Source organism: Nuphar pumila, chromosome 1, assembly GCF_984573655.1.
Source record: "Nuphar pumila chromosome 1, dmNupPumi1.hap1.1, whole genome shotgun sequence".
Taxonomy (NCBI): domain Eukaryota; kingdom Viridiplantae; phylum Streptophyta; class Magnoliopsida; order Nymphaeales; family Nymphaeaceae; genus Nuphar; species Nuphar pumila.
Genome location: NC_143249.1, coordinates 12,357,841 through 12,377,939, shown reverse-complemented (window position 1 = coordinate 12,377,939; position 20,099 = coordinate 12,357,841). Strand labels below are relative to the sequence as shown.

General features: G+C 41.3%; 1 protein-coding gene across 1 annotated transcript; it reads right to left on the bottom strand.

Moving 5' to 3' along the window:
- Positions 1-18,448: 18,448 nt before the first annotated feature.
- LOC149847994 (protein SHORT-ROOT-like) lies at positions 18,449-19,891 on the bottom strand. The gene has a single exon (XM_090002952.1). It carries the CDS (start codon positions 19,889-19,891, stop codon positions 18,449-18,451), a length of 1,443 nt encoding a protein of 480 aa, XP_089859078.1.
- Positions 19,892-20,099: the final 208 nt, after the last annotated feature.

The following is a 20,099-nucleotide window of genomic DNA, read 5'->3' as shown; positions in this document are numbered from 1 at the left end:
AGTTTTTTTTGAACTCTTGTTTAGAATCCCATATGAAATAGGAACCATTGAGGTTTCTTGATAGATAAAAACTATACCTTTGAGAATTATAAATAGAAGGTGTTCTTTTTTGAAAAAGTTGAGAGGTACTTCTTAGCTTAAGAGAAAGATAAAAAAGAAGGTATCTCTCTTTTGATGTTGAAAAAAGGTGGTTTTTCTCTCTTGAGCAGTTATCCGTTGATTAGGGTTTCTCTTAGATTTTGAGAGAAATGTGAAAAAGAATGTGATGACTTCTTGGTGAGTGAAATGAAGTTTTTGGTTGTACGCATCGATCCTCTTGGTGTGTCAAATGATATGTATAGATGTTATCATTTGTAGTTTTATTTATTCTCTCATCAATCATGATTGATTATATTAATAAAGGCTCTCAATACTCTCTACGTGGATGTAAGTTATTTTGCTGAACCACATAAAATCTTCTTGACTTTTGGTTATTTGCTAGTTTTATTGTGATTGTCAGTATTTTCTAATTATATCAATATCCGATCTGACCTAGTGTGATCCTGAGCACAAACCCCAAAATTACAGTAGGTCAATATTTATGCATTAAGAGCGGACCAGGTTAAAGGAAAGAAGATCAAATAATCAGGTGTGTAACAAACATCCGTATGTCCACTTACCCTTTACATTTTAACAAACCAGCAAACTTTTAATTTTTGATAACCACTTTCTTGCTGAGCAATTTTTTTACAAAATTCAGTTGACAATTTGATTTTAACATAAAATCGCTATTATGTGTTCATTATTATAAAAATTCACTTTCTACATATTTAACAAATTTGATCAAACTTCACAAAAAAAATGTAAACTGTTCAGCAATTTTTGTATATTGACATTAAAAAAATATGTGAAGGGAGCCAAGAGAGGAAAGCACGTCATAATTTACATGCAAATTGGTTCCGGTCATCCCCTGTGTCATCCCTATCTTCATACTAGTCATTGGGATTTCACCGATACAAGTTGTTCTGATCAAATTGGGCTACACAGATGTGACGTGCATCATTCATTTAGTGAATATCGACATTTAAATTGCCAAAATCTGTCTTGTTTGTAGGATTTTTTGACTATTCAAAAATTAACACTTGACGGAACACAAAATCTTATGATTTAAAAATTATATTTTTTCATTAAAAAAAATATGCTTCAAGGATCTATTCTTACTAAGTAAATGATGTTGAATTCACTTATAGGTCAGATTTTGTTTTTAAAGGCAAGCTGGGGTTAAGCAGACCCTACCAGTATATCATTGGGTTTTGAACCTGCAACGCCCAACACAAGGTGACGTGCACTAACTACTCCTGCCAGACAAGCTGAGGCCCCGTTGTTACTTGTCAGATTTGATCAAAACAACTTGCATCATAAGATTTAATTAAGAGGGGCATGAAGACGAGGGATGACATGGGGAATGAGTGGAACCGATCTCAATGCTTAGCACCTTTGTAGGAGTATATATATATATATATATATATATATATATATATATATATATATATATATATATATATATATATATATATGCCATGCATCAACCAAAAAAAAAGTTGCCAAAATAGTAAAAGACAATATCAACGGTGGTATTGTAAATAAAGCCGATATTATTGTGATATATTATTAAAATAATAAAGTTTCAAAGTTCATGATATTTTTCAAACAGTGCCATCAAGAAAAAACCCACCAATACCTGGATATTATCATCCTACTTTCAGCTTACATTTTATTTGTTAAAAAATATACACAATTTAAACACGCTTATTTTTCTTATTGTCTTTTTTTGGCATTTTAGTACCCCACTTATGATTGACATGCAATTTGGACTTGTCATTTTCTATTTAGATATTGTGTTTGGCGGAATCCAAGTTGCCCAAAGTTGTTAAACAAATCCGGTTGTCTTTTGCTCGGTAAACTATTTAAAAACTGCTCTTGATTATATTTATTTTTAAAAAGAAAAGTCTCAATTTTCTTCTATATTTTTTTGTTTATATAAAGCCAAAATGTAAAAAAAGCTTGTTGAGGCATTGCTAATTAGGCCTATACTAAGGGTGTCAATGGGTTGGGTTTGACCCGAACCCGACCCATACCAAACCCTATAGGATCAGGGTTTTGTGATAAACAAAGAGGTCCGATTAGAATCTGGGCTAAATTAAAAGGATCCTATTAACATATGGATCCGGGTATGGTTTATGAAATTTCATACCAGACCTGGGCCTGACCCGAGTTTTGAATAAGATCCACAACTTTTCAATGTAAAAAAGATAAATAAAAAAATTTATTTTACAGGTATGGTCCGGGTCTGGTTCATGTAATCCATGTAGGGTCCGGGTATGGTTTCTCTTATAGTAGATCTGAATGGACCTGAGTCCGGACCTGGTACTAGCATCTTAAATCAAATCTGGGTTTGATCTTACTTGGGTCCGAACCAAACCTGACCGGTTGACACCCTTAGCCTATACAGGTGGCTATGGTTGCATGGTAGTTTTAAAGCGCGGATCAGGTCCAAGGGCCTTGGAAGCCGTCTATCATGAAGATGAACGGCAGCCAAAACCTTCCATATGCTTGAAGTTTTGAAGGAACTTCAATCGTTCATTTCTAAATAATTGATGCCAGGGCATCCCTAATTATTGTGGGGACCAATGCTTTTTATGGATCTTGGGAACCAGTGATCTTTATGATGGACGGCTTTTAAAGTGCCTTGAACAGTTTTCTGTCCAAGATTTCTTGGACATGATCTGCTCGAAAAAATTACTGACCTTGTCAACAAACGCGGGCCCCATCATTAGAATTGCATGTGAAATTATATAATTACTGTCCTCCAAATCAACGTGGATCCAAGTAAAAGGGCTTTCCCTTCTTGGCTGGGGACAGGTGTGGTTTGTCACCTAACATAGAATGATCACAGATCAAAACTCATGGGACGTTCCTTGCTGCAAGGTTGAAGTTAAGTTACACGCCGGTGTCCCTTGAAGCCTGCCAATCTGTGGTTGATGATATGAAAATAGGAGGAAGGAGTTTCCCTAACCTAAAAAAACGAAAAACGATCGTAAATGACATGTTTAAAAAAATGCACCACAATTTACCAAAATCTGTTAAAATGAATAATTCTTCAAGTTCTTAAATTTTTAAGACCTTTTTACCCTTCTCATGTGCAAACCTCACGAATTTCACAACCCCTATATGAATTTCTTCAAAAATATGTACAACAAAACCCCTTTAGGGTTCCCGTTTCTCAGATAAAAAATCGAAACAGAAAACTGTTTTGTAGACTATTACAACCGAACAATCTGTGTTTCAAAAAGCGTTTCTTTTCAACCGTTCATCAGATCAACATGGTGTTGGTGGCATTGAAAAGTTAATATCTTAGTCTTTCTCTTTTATTTTTTTGTTTTCCCAAATTCTTGGCACAAGTAGCCAGAAAAGAGCATATAATCTCCAGGATAGGCGTAGCTAAACATTTTTGGGGTTGTATCTCAAGCGTCCATTCATAATTTTCTAGTGAATAAAATCTATTTGAAAAGAAATTTTTGTCTAGAATCTCTATTCTTTTTTGTATTTTTTCTAATTCCTTCATTTTTTAGGTCAAAAGTTAGTGACAAGATGAAGTACCGTCGATGTGTTTTGCCAAAAATAGTTACCAGAAATGAAACATCGCATTTATAAATGCAGCAGTAATTTTGCACACTAAAAAGAAATTTTGTATCATCACATGCGAAATGACGTAAATTCTGCAAACATTTCAAAAAATTTATATTTTTTTCTTGAATTTCACAACCAACAAAGCGAATCTCTTTACAAACTTCACAAGTAGTATCATGATTTTTGTATTATAGATACAAAAATCATGAGAAACTTCTAAACCCTCGTGCAAAAGTCTGAGTTTTGCACAAGAGTTGGAAAATTCCTCAATTTTTTTGCATGGGGTTATAAATTTCTTTTTTTTTTTTTGCAAAATTTATCGTTCCCCTCCACCATGCACAAGAGATTTGCCGAAAAATCATTGAAGGGGGAACCAAATTCAAGATTTTCGAAAATAGGCATTCGGATGCAAAAAAGAGTTGAGAAACGAAGCATCATTTTTCACAAAATGAAGTCTTTCATACATTGCATTCATTCAATTCTTTTACAAAATGAAGTCGCTCATACATTGCATGATTAAAAAATATCATCATCATCTAACACATCTTAGGAGCTTCAAGAGTTCATTAGAGCGGAGCCCCCCCATCGATTTTACATCATCATCCTTGATGTTCTTTACGATGAGAACATATTTTATGTTGATCAACTTTGCAATGACAAATAACTTGCATATTTTGGTTTCTTATCCCACCCATACCATAAGATTTAAACTCCGATGCTTTTACAAAAAAAACTCATCATTGATAAAGTACTGTCGATATTTTTATAAAAAAAACTCATCATCGATGAATTGCCGTCGATCTTCTCACCGTTGATATTTTTACCGAAAAAACTCACCATCGATGAAGTGTCACCCATGCTTTCGAGGTTTTTTATACCGCTGATCACCATCGATGAGAGATTTTCACAAAACTGGAATTGTTGGGGACCCAAAGAACTCTCTGGGTTGCAAAAATAGGGCATCCTCATGCAAATAAGTGTTTGAGAAATGAAGCATCATTTATATAGATAAAAATTTTGCAAGAAAAAAATTTCTCAATACCATTGCAATACTTGAAAATTTTGCAAAATAGAACTTTTATAAGTTTTTTTAGTAATTTCGCAATACTTCATGCGATGTTTGTTTGAGAATTTTGCAAGGTAAAGGATTTTCACAATAATTTTTAAAATATTGCAATATCAATTGTGATTTTGTTGACCAGAGTCTAACTTTTAGCATCTGCAAAAATTTACAGCTGCAATGGGTACAAGTATAAAAAAAATTCGAAAACATGTTCATTTGGTGGATTTGGTTAATTGTGGGGTATTTTGAAAAACACATCAAATTTGTGGTATAGTACAGTCAGTTAAACATTTTTTTTTGTATGAACCATATTTTGACGCATAATTGTGCCAAAACTGGCCCTCCACTGTGTTTTCTGTAAAGACATTTTAAGACCCAACTTTTCATTAGAAGTGTGAAGTAGAGAACTGAAGCTACTTTCATGATCAAGATTTAATTAAAATATAATTTTAACCAAAGTTTGAAAGTATTTTTGCTTATTTTGTTATGCAATGGGGGCAGATTAGTAATTTTATCACTTACACACATATTAACTTGAGCTACTCTTGGACAGTTTTCAGTGAAAAGTCGTGTCCTTAAATGTTTTTTTAGAAAAAATAAGTTTTTTCAAATATCAGGCAAAAGTAGGACTTAATTTTTTTTTTTAAATATCAGGCAAAAGTAGGACTTAATTTTTTTTTTTTTTATCTTTTTCCTTTTCGCCTTCGATTGGTCTGACATTTTCATCCCAAAAATGAATCTTCATTCCTACTCATATCAATTGTTGCTTGTCATTGTATCAACTACTTTTGCTGGGTATACACACCGGTGGTGAGGGGTACCTCAAGGGTTTTACCAACCGGAGGCCAGCCAATGTGCGTTTGAATAACTGAATATTTTACTTTTTAATAAAACAAAAATATTAAAATATCTAAAAATTATCACATATCTCAATTATGAAATGCTTAGTCTTATAATTGATTGGACTTTCTATTTTGATAAGCATCTAATTAAGAAAATATCATAATTCTAATAAATTTCTAAATTTAGATATGTATCGATGAGATAGACCTAATATGCATTAGAATGTAAAGACCCAAATAAAAAATCCAAACAGCAAATCTTTTGGACCTGGATAGCATTCCGCTCCTGCTCTGCATCACAAACAAGATCAATGATACACAGCCCTTTGCACAATCTCCACAACGGTGGACATGCAACAGGATTGAAAAAAAAAATTGAAGGAAAGAAGCTCCAACATAGTGGTGCTGAAGTTGGTATTGAAATGTAAAAAGGGTAAAAAAATTCATGCCACTGACGCTTATACATATACTACTAATAATAATAATAATATTGGTGCAATGATCCAATTTGGGGAGCAAAAAAAAGTTGGATTTGATGACACTGCAATAATGAGACTGTTGGGATCTGGAGTGGAGGAGGGATGTAAATGGGTAGGATTCCGTCGGATATTGGTTAATTGGATTTGGATTCAAAAAGCTAATATAAAATCTGAAAAATATATTTAATTAGATTCGGATATCCATCGGCTTTAGTCATGATTCTAAACTGAATCCGAATATGATTACTAATGGATTCAATTTTCTTATCCAAATTCGACTAATCAGATTTGGAATCTGGTCGAATATTGGATATATCTGATATGTTGACTTCCCCAGAGTGGAGATGAGGAGCGGTAGGGATGTAACTAGGGGTGGCAATCGGGTCGGGTTGGCGGGTTGGCGGGTCAGCATACCTCAACCTGAACCCGACCCGTTTATTAAACGGGTCGGCTGTGGCAAACACGAACCCGACCCGTTTAATAAACGGGTAACCCGACACGACCCGCCAACCCATTTAATAAATGGGTTGTGTCGGTTAAACGGGTTTTCAGGTTGGCGGGTCGGGTTGACGGGTCGGGTTGGCAGTCGGGTTGGCGGGTTGACGGATCGGGTTGGCAGGTAGGCAGGTTGGCGGGTCGGGTTGGCGGGTTGACGGATTGGCGGGTTGACCCACCCGCCTAACCCGTTTATTAAACGGGTCAGCCGGGTTGGCATACCCCCAACCCGAACCCGACCTGTTTAATAAACGGGTTACACGGGTCGACCCGTTTATTAAACGGGTTGGCTTAAGCCCAACCCGAACCCGCCTAAGAGGTGGGTTGGCGGGTCGTGTCAGAAATTGCCACCCCTAGATGTAACTGGGTTGGGTCTTATCATACCCGATTCTGAATCTGGTCTAAAAGTGAGACCCAAACCCAATCTAGTCTAATTCAGGTTCGGGTATGGTTAGAAATTATGGACCCATATGGGTTAACGAGTTTGGATATATATCAGGTGAGGCCATTTTGGTTTGGGTCGGGTTTTAACTGGTTTTGGTTTCAACTCGAGTCTTGATATGATTGGTATTATAGACCTAGTTACCCATCAATAAAGAAAATACGTAAATTAATGGAGTCAACCATTTGTTAAAAAGATTATATGCTAACAAATGAAAAGTTTATTAACAATTCTAAGTAAGGCCAATCAATCACTTGAAGTTGAAACAAAAGGCCATCAATAATATATCATATTAAAAATGTATCATAAGTTTAGGTTTGATTCAGGTCGGTTCACATATAAAACAGGTTTGGATACGTGCATAATAGGTTTTGTTTGGGTTGGTTCAAGAATAAAATGGGTTCGGGTTTATTCAGTTTTAGGATACGGAGAAGCATTTAGGTTAAGTATAAAAAGCAGGTCAAGTCTAAACTTGTTCAGGTCTTCATTTGCAATATCCAAAACCCAACTTGTTTTCATTGAGGATCTATATTTTGAACCTGACCCAAACCCACAGGTATGATAAAATTGGGTATACCCGACCCCGGGGAGGGGGAGAGGAGAATTCAAATGACTTGAATTCAAAAGAGCAATCTTCCTCTGTATTGGGACATTAATTAGAAGTTCATAAGATGCATACACAACTAAAGTTGGTAAAGGAGCCGAACGAGCCCGGTGCAGACTGAGCCCAGCTAATTCAAGTTCAGACGCAGCTTGGACTCGGTCTTGTGCACGTGGCTCGGTTTGCCTAACCGAGCCGACTCATGAGCAGCTCGCTTCGTTAATTAGCCGCGTTCTTTATTATCATGATTTTTTTTTTCTATTAAATTTTATTTCTTTCATGAAAAAAAAAATACTTGTGAATCAAGTCCAGTCCTTCTCAAACCAATTGGGAACTGATAAAGAAAGAAAGGGGGCTAGCTTACCTCCAAAATCCAAACAGAGACGACAATCCCAATTAGAAAATACATTGAATTGAGAATATCCTATTGGTAATGGATTAGTTTGGCAATGACTTTCTTTTAGAAAAGGTTTTCACCAGCATTGCCCCTATGTGACTAACAAACGCATGTAGTTGGGCATGGGAAACACCTTTCCACAGAGAGGTTTTCGTAGGAAACCATCAGCTTTCTAAAAAAAACGTGGGGCCACGACAATTTCCTGATCTCCAATGTTTCTAGCATGAAAGAAACTTCAGAATTTAGGAGCATGAATATTGGATTTCATAAAGTGTAGTCAAGTTTTCCATTACAGCTCAATCATAACTAATTGAGCCTTGGGTACCTTTCGACTGTTTGCTTGATTCACTTTCTAATTGGTAAATGAACTTAATCCCTAGGTCATGCATGTTCGGATACACGCTTTTATCCAGAAAAGAGGGATAAGGTCATATTGAATCAAAGTCCTAAATCTCATTCTCGATAAAATGTTGCAAAGAGAAAATCTCGTGATATTTTAAAAAATTTATAGTTTTGCTAAAATCATTTGCCATTGATCCTTATTGTGGGCAGGTTTGCTTGGCCCCTTGTGAGAACCATTCTCTCACATTTGTAAGAAAATGACACCTCACAATCCCCATTTTCTGATGTCATGCATTGTAAATGTGACAGTCGGATTAATCGTGCGTGGTGGAGCTCATGAATCCCATTCTCATGAGAAAATGATTTCCATGCTAATCTCTCAAAGGCCCTGTGTGGCCATTCCTTATTTAATAAACTATCAGTTCAATTTATTTGGCAAATTGGTGATTTACACCTTATGACAACTGACCAAGAAGGAAAATATGCTAATTTTCTTAAATCCCTTTAGCCATCACTAGGTTCAATGAGGAAGAAAAATCAATCAAGAAAACACTGCCCACTAACCCTAACAATTCAAATGATATTAGTGTTAGACGAAATCCCTGTGAAAACAAATAGACAGGGTGCGTACCTGGATTCGCCATTATCGTGTAGGTGATTCGGCGTTCTCCTCAGCCGGTCGACGCCCACAATGAGCCCAGGCCTTATGTCGACGGTGAGCAGGACCCTTTCCGCAGCGTCCGAATGCGGAGCAGAATTTGGGAGGGAAACAGCTACAAGTCACTCATCATCCCAGTAGCCCCTAACCCCTTATTTGTAATGGGAGATTAGGCAGTTACGTGAATGTGGTCTCTCCACATTCACGTAACTCCCACCCACTATCTCCATTACTTGGCCAGTTACATGACCCACTAATGGCTGTGTCAAACCGGGTCAGACTGCGGGTTGGACCCGTAAAACCCAAAATGTTCAACATTCTCCCACTTGACCCATTGACACCAAAAGTGTACTAAATCGAGGTGTATACCGTTATCTCGATTTAATTCTTCATGTGGGTTCACATGCCACCCTTTATCACAAGGATAAATCGTATGAGTCAAGGATATGAACACCCTTTTATGAAATGTCATATTTTCTTGTACTACACTACAATTCACCTTCAGTGCTTAGGCATGTAAAGTAATTACCTTTATGAATAGGTTGGTCTCTCACCTATTCTATTGGTCCTTTTATATTGTTATTCTGCTATTCTCTCTAACACATATGAGAGATTCTTTATGCAAAATCAACAATAACACAAAACTTTAGAGAATCAAAACATAAACACAAATGTGATTACATAATGTATTGTCATACATCAGAAGGAATCAAAAAGACCCATCCCCTTTACATGTTGGGAATACAATCCCGGTGCTAGCCCTTTAGTAAGGGGATCCGCAGTCATTTCCTTCGTCCCAATTGTATCAATACATACCAGATTATTCTCAGTCCTTTCTTTAACAACAAAATATTTTAACTCCATGTGCCGACACGATGTTGAGCTCTTGTTGTTATTTGAAAAAGACACGGCTGCTTCATTATCACAAAAGATCTTTAGTGGTCTCTCAATAGAGTCCACTATACCAAGACCCATAATGAAGTTTCTTATCCAAATGGCCTGTGACGAAGTCTCGTATAGAGCAATAAATTCCGCCTCCATGGTATGAGCAGCAGTGGTAGACTGCTTTCCGCTTCTCCATGAGACAACACCACCCGCTAGAAGGAAAATGTATCCAGTAGTGGATTTTCTACTGTCAATACACCCTCCTAAGTCCGCATCAGAGTATCCAACGACCTCTAGGTGGTCAGCTTTCCTGTAGATCAACATATAGTCTTTCGTTCCTTGTAAATAGCGCATGACCTTCTTCGCTGCCTTCCAGTGCGCAATGCCTGGATTTGACTGATATCTACCAAGCATTCCCACAGCAAATGCTATATCAGGTCGAGTGCAGGTCTGCGCGTACTGTAAACTCCCAACTGCTGAAGCATATGGGACAGCATCCATCTGAGCCTTCACAATATCATCCTGAGGACAATCCTTCAAGCTCAATTTATCCCCTTTCACTATAGGTGCCGAACTAGGAGAACAATTCTCCATCCCATATCTTTTAAGAACCTTAAGGATATAGGATTTCTGAGATAAGCCAAGGACACCTTTAGTTCTATTACGACGGATCTCAATTCCAAGGACATAAGTAGCCTCACCCATGTCTTTCATATCGAAATGAGAGGAAAGAAAATCTTTTGTTTCATGTAAAAGACTCAAATCATCAGTTGCAAGAAGAATATCGTCAACATATAAAACCAAAATTATGAACTTACTCCCACTAGTCTTAATGTAAATACACTGATCAACAATGTTTTCAGTGAATCCAAAGTTCATTATAACCTGATTGAACTTCTTATACCACTGGCGGGAGGCTTGTTTAAGTCCATAAATTGACTTATTCAATTTGCAAACTAAGTTATTTGAGTCATCTATACTGAAACCAGGAGGTTGTTGCATGTATACCTCCTCATCCAGATCCCCATTTAGGAAGGCGGTTTTCACATCCATCTGATGCAGCTCTAAATCAAAATGAGCTACAAGGGCCATGATTATTCTTAATGAATCTTTAGTTGAGACAGGAGAAAAAGTCTCATTATAATCAATGCCCTCTATCTGTGTGAAACCTTTTGCAACAAGCCTAGCCTTGTACCTCTCCACATGACCTTTAGAGTCTGTTTTGGTTTTGTAAACCCATTTGCAACCAACAGGTCTAACTCCATCAGGTCGAGGTACAAGATCCCACACTTGGTTCTTTGCCATAGAGTCAAGCTCTTCTTTCATGGCATTAATCCAATGTGTTGATCTTTCACTTTCAATGGCTTCTGCAAATGTGAAGGGATCTTCATCAATGTCTATGAAATCATTTGACTCTTGTAAATACACCACATAGTCCGGATGGATAGCAGATTTCCTAATTCTGGTGGACCTCCATACAGGTGCTACAGGTGGATCAAAATGAACCTCTGTATCTTGTTGTTGTTGTATATCCTCATCAACAACCGGATCTAGTTGGGATTGATGTTCATTGACTGTACTTTCTCTTACATTACTCGAAGGAACAATGATAGAGAAAGTCGGGTCATTATCCTTAGCAGGTGAGAAACCTGAATCCTGCATTTCCTCAAAATTAATATTTTGAGATGCATCTATCCCAACAGAACCATTTTCAAGAAATCTTGCTTTATCTGTTTCCACTATCTGTGGTGTATGAGATGAACAATAAAACCTAAAGCCTTTTGATCTTTCTGGATAACCAATGAAGAAACCACTAGTTGTCCTAGGATCAAAAGCTTTTATATGTGGGTTATACAATTTAGCTTCTGCTGGACATCCCCATATGTGCATATATGACAAAGAAGGTTTTCTACCTGTCCATAACTCATAAGGAGTCTTTTGAACAGCTTTCGTAGGAACCTTATTCAAAATATGCACTGCAGTCCTAAGAGCTTCACCCCACAAGGTTAAAGGAAGGTTTGAGTGATTCAACATTGCTCAAACCATTTCTTTAAGCGTACGGTTTCTCCTCTCAGCTACACCATTCTGATAAGCACTACCAGGCATGGTATACTGAGGTACAATGCCTTCCTCTTTTAGAAACCGTGCTAATGGACCTTCCTTTTGTCCCATCTCAGTGAAACGACCATAATATTCGCCACCTCTATCTGACCTGACAACCTTAATAACTTCACCGGTTTGTTTCTCTACTTCTTTCTTGAAGTCCTTAAAAACCTGAAAGACTTCTGATTTTTCAGATAATAAGTAGAGATACATATACCGTGAGTAATCGTCTATAAAGGTGACAAAATACTTTTCACCCGTATAACACGGTGAAAAAGGGCCGCAGACATCCGTATGCACTATTTCTAACTTTCCATTGCTGCGTTTGGCATCTTTCTTATATGTGTTAGACTGCTTAGCCTTTATGCAGTCAACACATGGCTCTATATTCGTAAAATCAAGGGATCCAAGGATTCCCTCTTTTACGAGTCTTTGGACTCTCTCTTTCGAGATATGTCCTAACCTCCGATGCCAAAGCAAATAGGATTGATCATCCTTTAGACCACGTTTATTGCCAATCATTGTGTTCTCAATGGAGTGAGATTCCTGAATTTGGAGTTTGGTTCTTAATCGATACAAACCATCACACATATATGCAGAACCTATATTCATTGAATTTTTCATAATAATAAGTTCAGATTTTTCAAATTTAAATATAAAATCAAACTTATCAAGTTTTGAAATTGAAATTAGGCTCCGACTATAAGATGGAACATAAAATGTATCGACCAAATCCAACATGAATCCCGACTCCAACACAATTCTGCAGGTCCCAACGCTCTTGACATGTGAACGCATCTTATTTCCTGAGAAGATGCTTCTTTCATGCTCCGTTGGTTGCCTTTTGTTCAGAAATGCCTGCAAAGAGTTGGCAATGTGCACCGTGGCACCAGAATCAATCCACCAACTATGCAATGGAACATGAATTAAATTGCACTCATGAGAAACGAATGACTTATTACCTTTATTTTCGAGCCACTTCTTGAACTTCAAACAGTCCACCTTCTTATGCCCTTTCTTTTTGCAGAAGAAACACTTTATAGAAGGGCCACCAAACTGGGATTTGGCTTTCGCCTGAGAGTTTGAACTCTCCCCAGTGGCTCTCTTCTGATTCTTCTTTTTGAAAGAGCTTTTCTTTGGCCTCGACCTCTGTTTATCCTTATGAGAGGCCATATGTGCACTTGGCACCCTCTCACCCTTCAACCTCTCCTCTTCCTCAACACACTTACTCAAGAGGTCATTAAAAGACCACTCATCATTATGTGTGTTGTAGGAGATTTTAAAGGGTCCATACTCAGTAGGTAACGAGGTTAAGATCAAATGGACTAAAAATGAGTCAGAGATGGCGAACTTCATGTCATTCAGTTGAGTCGCAATATTCCTCATTTCCAAAATGTGCTGTCGGATGTGACTGTCACCAGCATATTTCATAGACACTAATTTGGACATAAGGGTACTGGCCCTTGCCTTATTAGAAGTGACGAATTGAGCCTCAATGGCTCCCAGAAATTCCTTCACAGTCCTACAATGAGGAATTGCACCTCGAATGTTCTTAGCCACCCGAGATTGCAAAAGCAACAGGCTAAGTCTGTTCGAGCGCTCCCACTTCTCAGAGGCAGCTTTCTGATCAGCTGTACTCTGCTCTGTAAGAGTGGGAGGTTCGTCAATTCTAAGGGCCAGATCTAAATCCATATAGCCCAAAGTGAACAACACAATTTCTTTCCAATCAGAAAAATTCGATCCGTCTAAGATAGGGATACTACTAGAACCGTCGATATGGAAGGAACCTGATAAAATGAACGAAAAACAGAAAGATGTTACTATTATTGCTCAAACGAGACTCGTGTTGAAAAGGTAAAAGTGAGACCCTTTATTTTCACCTTTTCTGAGACAAGCATAGTTGAGCCATTATCGTTTCACTTTGGTGAAAACGATAATACTCATGATTGCTCCGTCTCTTCAATTCCCAAGGAATTGACTTCAATTGGTGAAACTAGTAGATCATGAATCCAGAGGCAATTCAGCATTGTACCTTTGGGTACGAACATGCTTCATGGGCTGGAATGCATATCTACTATCACACCCTGTGTAAATTTGGAACACAACGACCTACCTTTGGGTAGAATCGATGTTTCATAAATTCACACACAATCATAATTACGAATCTTAATACGGTTCAAAGAATCCTCAATTAACACGATTCAGATCACTTTGGTGATTACATGAATCGGTTAATCAAAATCTTTTACCGAAAAATTTATTCGTATTATGGAGCACACCCATGCACGCATTTTAATGCATGTATATTCATGACATAATATTAGTTTATACTATAACAAAAATGCATAAACTAATTATCATAAATTTAGTCATAATTCATGCTTAAAATCATCATGCATAACTTAACCAACGCTAAATACATGAATTAACATGCATAAGTCATGCATTATTCAAAATAAATACTTTATAAAGCATGAAAAATAACAAAAGCATGCTCATATGGGTAAAACCCAGGGTCCATATGTAGGAACCGGTCTAAAAACACTCTGAACCGGTCCGAAACCGCCCCGAACCGGTCATCTAAGGGTCCGAACCGGTTCTGAACCTTATAAACCGATACATAATATGAACAAAAGTTCATAAAACCCTATAACCGTATGCCAAAATCCCTATAATTCTTTAAATCTATGAAAACAGGGTCTCAGCGTCCCGGAACCGGTGAAAAACTGGAAAGAACCGGTCAAAAATGGCTCTGAACCGGTTCCGGAAGGGTTCAGATCAGGTTCCTGATCCGATTCAGTCTCAATAGTGTTTGGATCCTGTTTTTATGGATCCAACCCAGTTTCAAATGGGATCCGGGTCTGACCCGACCCATACTTAATACGGGTCCGACCCGACCCGAACCAAAAACCAGGTTAGACCCGGTCCGAAACAGGACCGGGTCGGACCCGGTCCAAAACAGATACCGGGTTAGACCCGGTCCATCATGGACCCGGGTACGGCCCGGTCCAGACCGGATACCGGGTTCGACCCGGTCCAACATGGACCCGGGTATGACCCGGTTCAAACCAAATACCGGGTTCGACCCGATCCAACATGGACCCGGGTATGATCCGGACAAAACCGGATCCGGGTCCGACCCGGTCCTTAATGGTTCCAGATCGGACCCGATCCTTTCCGGATCAGACCCAGACCCGGTACCTTTATGGGTCCGGGTCAGATCCAAAAGAAAAGAGCAGACCCGATCCACCCAAAAGGGTTTGGATCGGGTCTGTCCACGGGTCAGCTCGCCGGACCCGATCCGGTCTTATTTTAAAAACCTAAAACAGAAACCCGATGGTTTCTGTTTCGGTTTTAGGGAAAAAAGGTTTTCGGTTTCCCCCTATACCGATTTCACGGCGACCCACGTCGCCGTCACGGCGACCGGCGCAACTGCCGGCGACCTGCGTCACCCCACGGTGACGCCGGTCCGGCGTCATCCCCGACAGAAGACGTCGCCCCACTGTGACGATTTGAGGCGGAGCCGACCGATGGCTGAAGGGCACGACCGGAAATACAGTGCCGGCAAGATCGCCGGCGAACGACGGAAGATTCAGCCGGCATATCGCCCTACGGCGATGGTCCAATCCGGCGACAGCCCCGGCGAAAACCCACCCCCTCCCCGGCGACAGGTAAGGGTTTAAATATTATTTTTTTTATTGTCGCCGGTTTACAGGTAACTCCGGCGATGAGGTGGGAAAACCAGGGCGCCGGCAAGACTGCAGTGGCAGTTCTGCTGTTTTCCGGCAAAAGCCCCTGACGCCGGCCATCCGGCGTTTAACCCCGGCAATATCTCCGGCAAATGAAACCCGGCGATGGCAAACCCTCTCTGCAGCCCAACGACCACAGGTATAAAACGATTTTTTTTTTTGTTTGCCTGAACCGGGAATATTAAGTCACCTTTTTCCGGTGACATTTGCCGGTGATGACTGTCGCCTCACAGCGACAGTCTTTGGCTAATCGGTGGTTGTCGCTCCACGGCGACTCCACCGACGCCAAAACGCCGTTTCAGCCTACACGGCCACGCGCAGCGGGAATGCGTGGTACCGTGGGCCCATAACCCAATGATAGACGAAATCCCTGTGAAAACAAATAGACAGGGTGCATACCTGGATTCGCCATTATCGTGTTGGTGATTCGGCGTTCTCCTCAGCTGGTCGACGCCCACAATGAGCCCAGGCCTTATGTCGACGGTGAGCAGGACCCTTTCCGCAGCGTCCGAATGCGGAGCAGAATTTGGGAGGGAAACAGCTACAAGTCACTCATCATCCCAGTAGCCCCTAACCCCTTATTTGTAATGGGAGATTAGGCAGTTACGTGAATGTGGTCTCTCCACATTCACGTAACTCCCACCCACTATCTCCATTACTTGGCCAGTTACATGACCCACTAATGGCTGTGTCAAACCGGGTCAGACTGCGGGTTGGACCCGTAAAACCCAAAATGTCCAACAATTAGCTCATGCAAGTATCAACTTGCCCTACACTTTTTGACCAAATCTTTGAAATCAAATTATCCTTATCAACTTTTGCAAATAACAACTCCCTGATCTTTTTTGCCATTCATTTCTGGTTCATGAGATGGACACAAAAACAAAGGGAAGAAAAAAAAAAGCAATAAGAGTCATTGAAAAAGCTAGTCTCTATCTCCCCTTGAGTGCTTGTACATAAAGGAACAATGAAAAGACATCAAAGGGGGGGCATATCTCATCAAGACTAAGAGTGAGCCCTAAAAAGCAACTCCCACTAAAACTATGTGGGTCAAAAGTACCACATGAGTTTGTGGTAGTAGAGTTAAGTATAGGCGAGTGTGCCATCCTAATCGCTAGACAGAGCCAAAGTCATCAACATGGCGTGCATGCCACTTTGCCCTCATTCAGATGATCCACCACACCCGGGTCCGACCCCTCGTCTACGCCTTCGGTCCGCCAATTATATACCCAACGGCAGGGTCGCAGTGGACACCTCTGTTGGCAAAAACTATCGGCTTACTCGCGATCTTTCTGTTGTCATTGGTGGATAAATCAACTGCTATACTACATAATTAAGCTTTATCTGATTCCCATGCATTACGCTAAGCAAAGCTAGGAATGCATGTACGCACTTGCATGTGTTGGTTTTTATGTGAAGCGTCTAGGTTGTCAACTTTACTTATGGAATGCCTGAAAAATACATGGAATGATCAATTAGAGTTGTATAAAAAACATATGAACAGAATGATCCAGTGTTTATATAGGCTGTATGAGAAGCATTTGGTTGAATCAGAATGGCCAAGCATTTTTTCTAGGTTGTATAATGCACGAGTACTGAGAAGCGTTTGAGCTGACAATTTTACGTGAGGGGTGTGACTCAAAAAATGCATAAAATGATCAAAGTTGCTAAAACCCCAACGTTCGCGAGTCTTATCAAAACCATGTCCTATAATCTATTGACACGTTATCTTATGCACGTATCTAGGCTAAGACTTAAAGGTACATTGTGTGATTGCTAAAACTGTTCTGGTCAGTTTAGACCGTATGTAAGAGTCCCATCACAACAACTTCTTACAGTGACTAGTGCGATGGGGCCTAGACTGTTTGACAGAAAGTCCAGGTTCAAATCCCATGGAGGTCACACTCTTGACTAAGCTGAAGTTAGCTTGGCCATTCTCTGGGGTCGAGGGGGTAAACCCTCAGAGTTTTACACTGACATGGACAGAGACCGTAAGCACGGCATCCAGTAAGGTTAGATCTGGATCTGGGGCTGGTATATATACTTCTCACAATGCTTTCACTGGGCGACCACTATCTTAGACATTTTGATAACTCGGAGCAGATACAATGATCGGGTCTGAGTACTTGAGCCACGCGCGTGTAGTGATTTGTTGTGTTCTGTGTTTTACATACAAAATTGATGCACTCTGTGATTTTCTGTGTTTGAGTTTTACATAAAAAAATTTGCTGTACGCATTAGTGATTTTCTCTTTTTTTTTTTTCTTTTTTTGTATTTTGCGTGACCTGAATACGTTATAACGTACTGCGGACGGATCACCTAATAATCATGTTTGTCGATAACTCCAGTAATTGGACTCTCACTGGATGATTTCTTTGAAAACAAATGTAATAATTAAAAAAGAAATAAAGGCTGTCAATTATCAAAAGACTAAAAAATAATGATGTTTGTCATACACATAATACATTGATCTCACCCTTCGTACCTAATACACCATCCATTGTTTAATTAGAAAAATAAAAAGGCAAAGTAAGAAAGAAAATTATAAAATAAAAAAACAATTCTCTTTTCTCTTTTTTTTTCTGTTAATTTTCCATTTCCTTGTTTTTTTTTTCTTCTTTCCATCAATCAAATAAAAAATATCTAAAGGAAAACAGGTGCTGATCTCCGGGCCCAATCAACCCAACCCAACCCAAACGACTGCTCATCATCGCGTTCACCTCTCACGGTTTCCACGCCGACGCCCAGACCACCTGCTGCTCCTTCCAGGTCAGGAATATTCCGGCAGAATCTCTGGCGGGAACCATCGACCATCCCTCTCCGTATCGCTTGAGCAGCGCCCGGACGTCGTCGGCCACGTCGTCGCTGAAGGCTGCGGGCGAGAATCCGGCGGAGATGAGCCGCCTCGCCCACCCGACCGCATGCTCCCTCCTCTCCGCCGACTCGACGGCCGGGCAGGCGACGACGTCGATGATCGCCCTGCTGGCCGCCCGCTCGAGAGCGAGCCGTTCGTTGCTCGTCTTCGGTAGGCTCCCTTCCAGCGAGTCCAGGTAGGCGGAGAAGAATCGGAGGCACTCCCCAAATACCGATACGAACCGGTCATCCTCATCCTCTCTACCGGGTTCGCCGCCGCCGCCGACGACGAAGTCAGCCTCCTCCTCAACGACCGTTACGATCTTCGGCCGGAGCCGACTGATAGCCGCGATGACCGCGTCTCGACTCGGTCCTGGCTCAACCTGGTGGAGGGTCCCGACGCAATTCACAGCGACGGCCTCGCCGGGCTCGATCTCGATCCGGTCGAGCACGCCCGCACCTAGCCGTTCCCCGTCGCAGTGCACCGCGGAGAACTGAAAGGGGACGCCCATGAGGTGCGCAAACTTCTCGATGCGGTGTCCAATCTCCTTGGCGACCCTGCGCGTGGAACCGCCACCGGTGAGGGAGACGCTAGTGAGCCTGAGGTGCGGGGCGACGTCGGGGCGGACGGCCAGCGCCTCCAGCAGGGTCGGCCACTGGGTGCAGTGGGTGGTGCTGACGTCGACGATGTGGAGCCTGGGCTCGCCATCGAGGGCCTCAAGGATGGCGCCATTGGCCGCCACGTGGCCGAACGTTGCCCACGGGCTGGCCTCCTGGAACGTCAGCGTTGTCCTGCGAGTCGACTCGAAGGAGACGGTCTTCTCCACGGCCGAGCATAGGCCGCGGTGAGTCCGCTGGCCCAAGCCCGTCACCCGCGCGAGCAGCGCCTGCAGGAAGCAGGCGGCCAGCTTCTGGTCCGAGTTGCCGTAGGGGGAGGAGAGCTCATTGAGCGTCCAGAGGAGCTGCTGGATGCGCGCCGAGTGGTTGGCGGCGACGGCGCGGGCGCAGTCGAGCAGGAGGGTGGTGGCCCAGTTGGGCGGCGGGTGGATGGAGGCCGTGGAGAATTCGGGAGGAAGGGGAGGGTGGTGATTTGTGGGGATGGGGTCGAAGGACTGGTGGGTGGTGAGGAAGCGCTTGCAGGAAGAGGATGAGGAGGAGAGGTGGTCGTCGTCCTGATCGCCCATGAGAGGGTTTCTGCAGCATTCTTGGTTGGTGGAGAAGGAGATGGTGGTGATGGGGTTGTGGGAAGGGTTTGCTCCGGGTTGGAGGGTGTCTAGCCTAAAGAGCGTGTCCATGTAGACAATATCAGGCATGCGTACGCGCAACGTGCATGCTTCCGAGGAGGAGGAGGAGGAGGAGGAGGAGGAGGGTAGAGTATGGGAAGGATTTTGGTGATCTTGCCATCTTGGAGGGGCATGTGGGGCTTCCTTTTATGAGGCGGCAGGAGAGTGATGGTGCCTAGGGGTCGTCTAGCAAAGATGCGATTTTCTTTGGGTGCTGTTGGTGCAATCTGTTAAGAGA

Bases quoted from the DNA above. Each gene is read 5' to 3' on its own strand.
- LOC149847994 (XM_090002952.1), bottom strand. From the start codon at position 19,891: ATGCCTGATATTGTCTACATGGACACGCTCTTTAGGCTAGACACCCTC.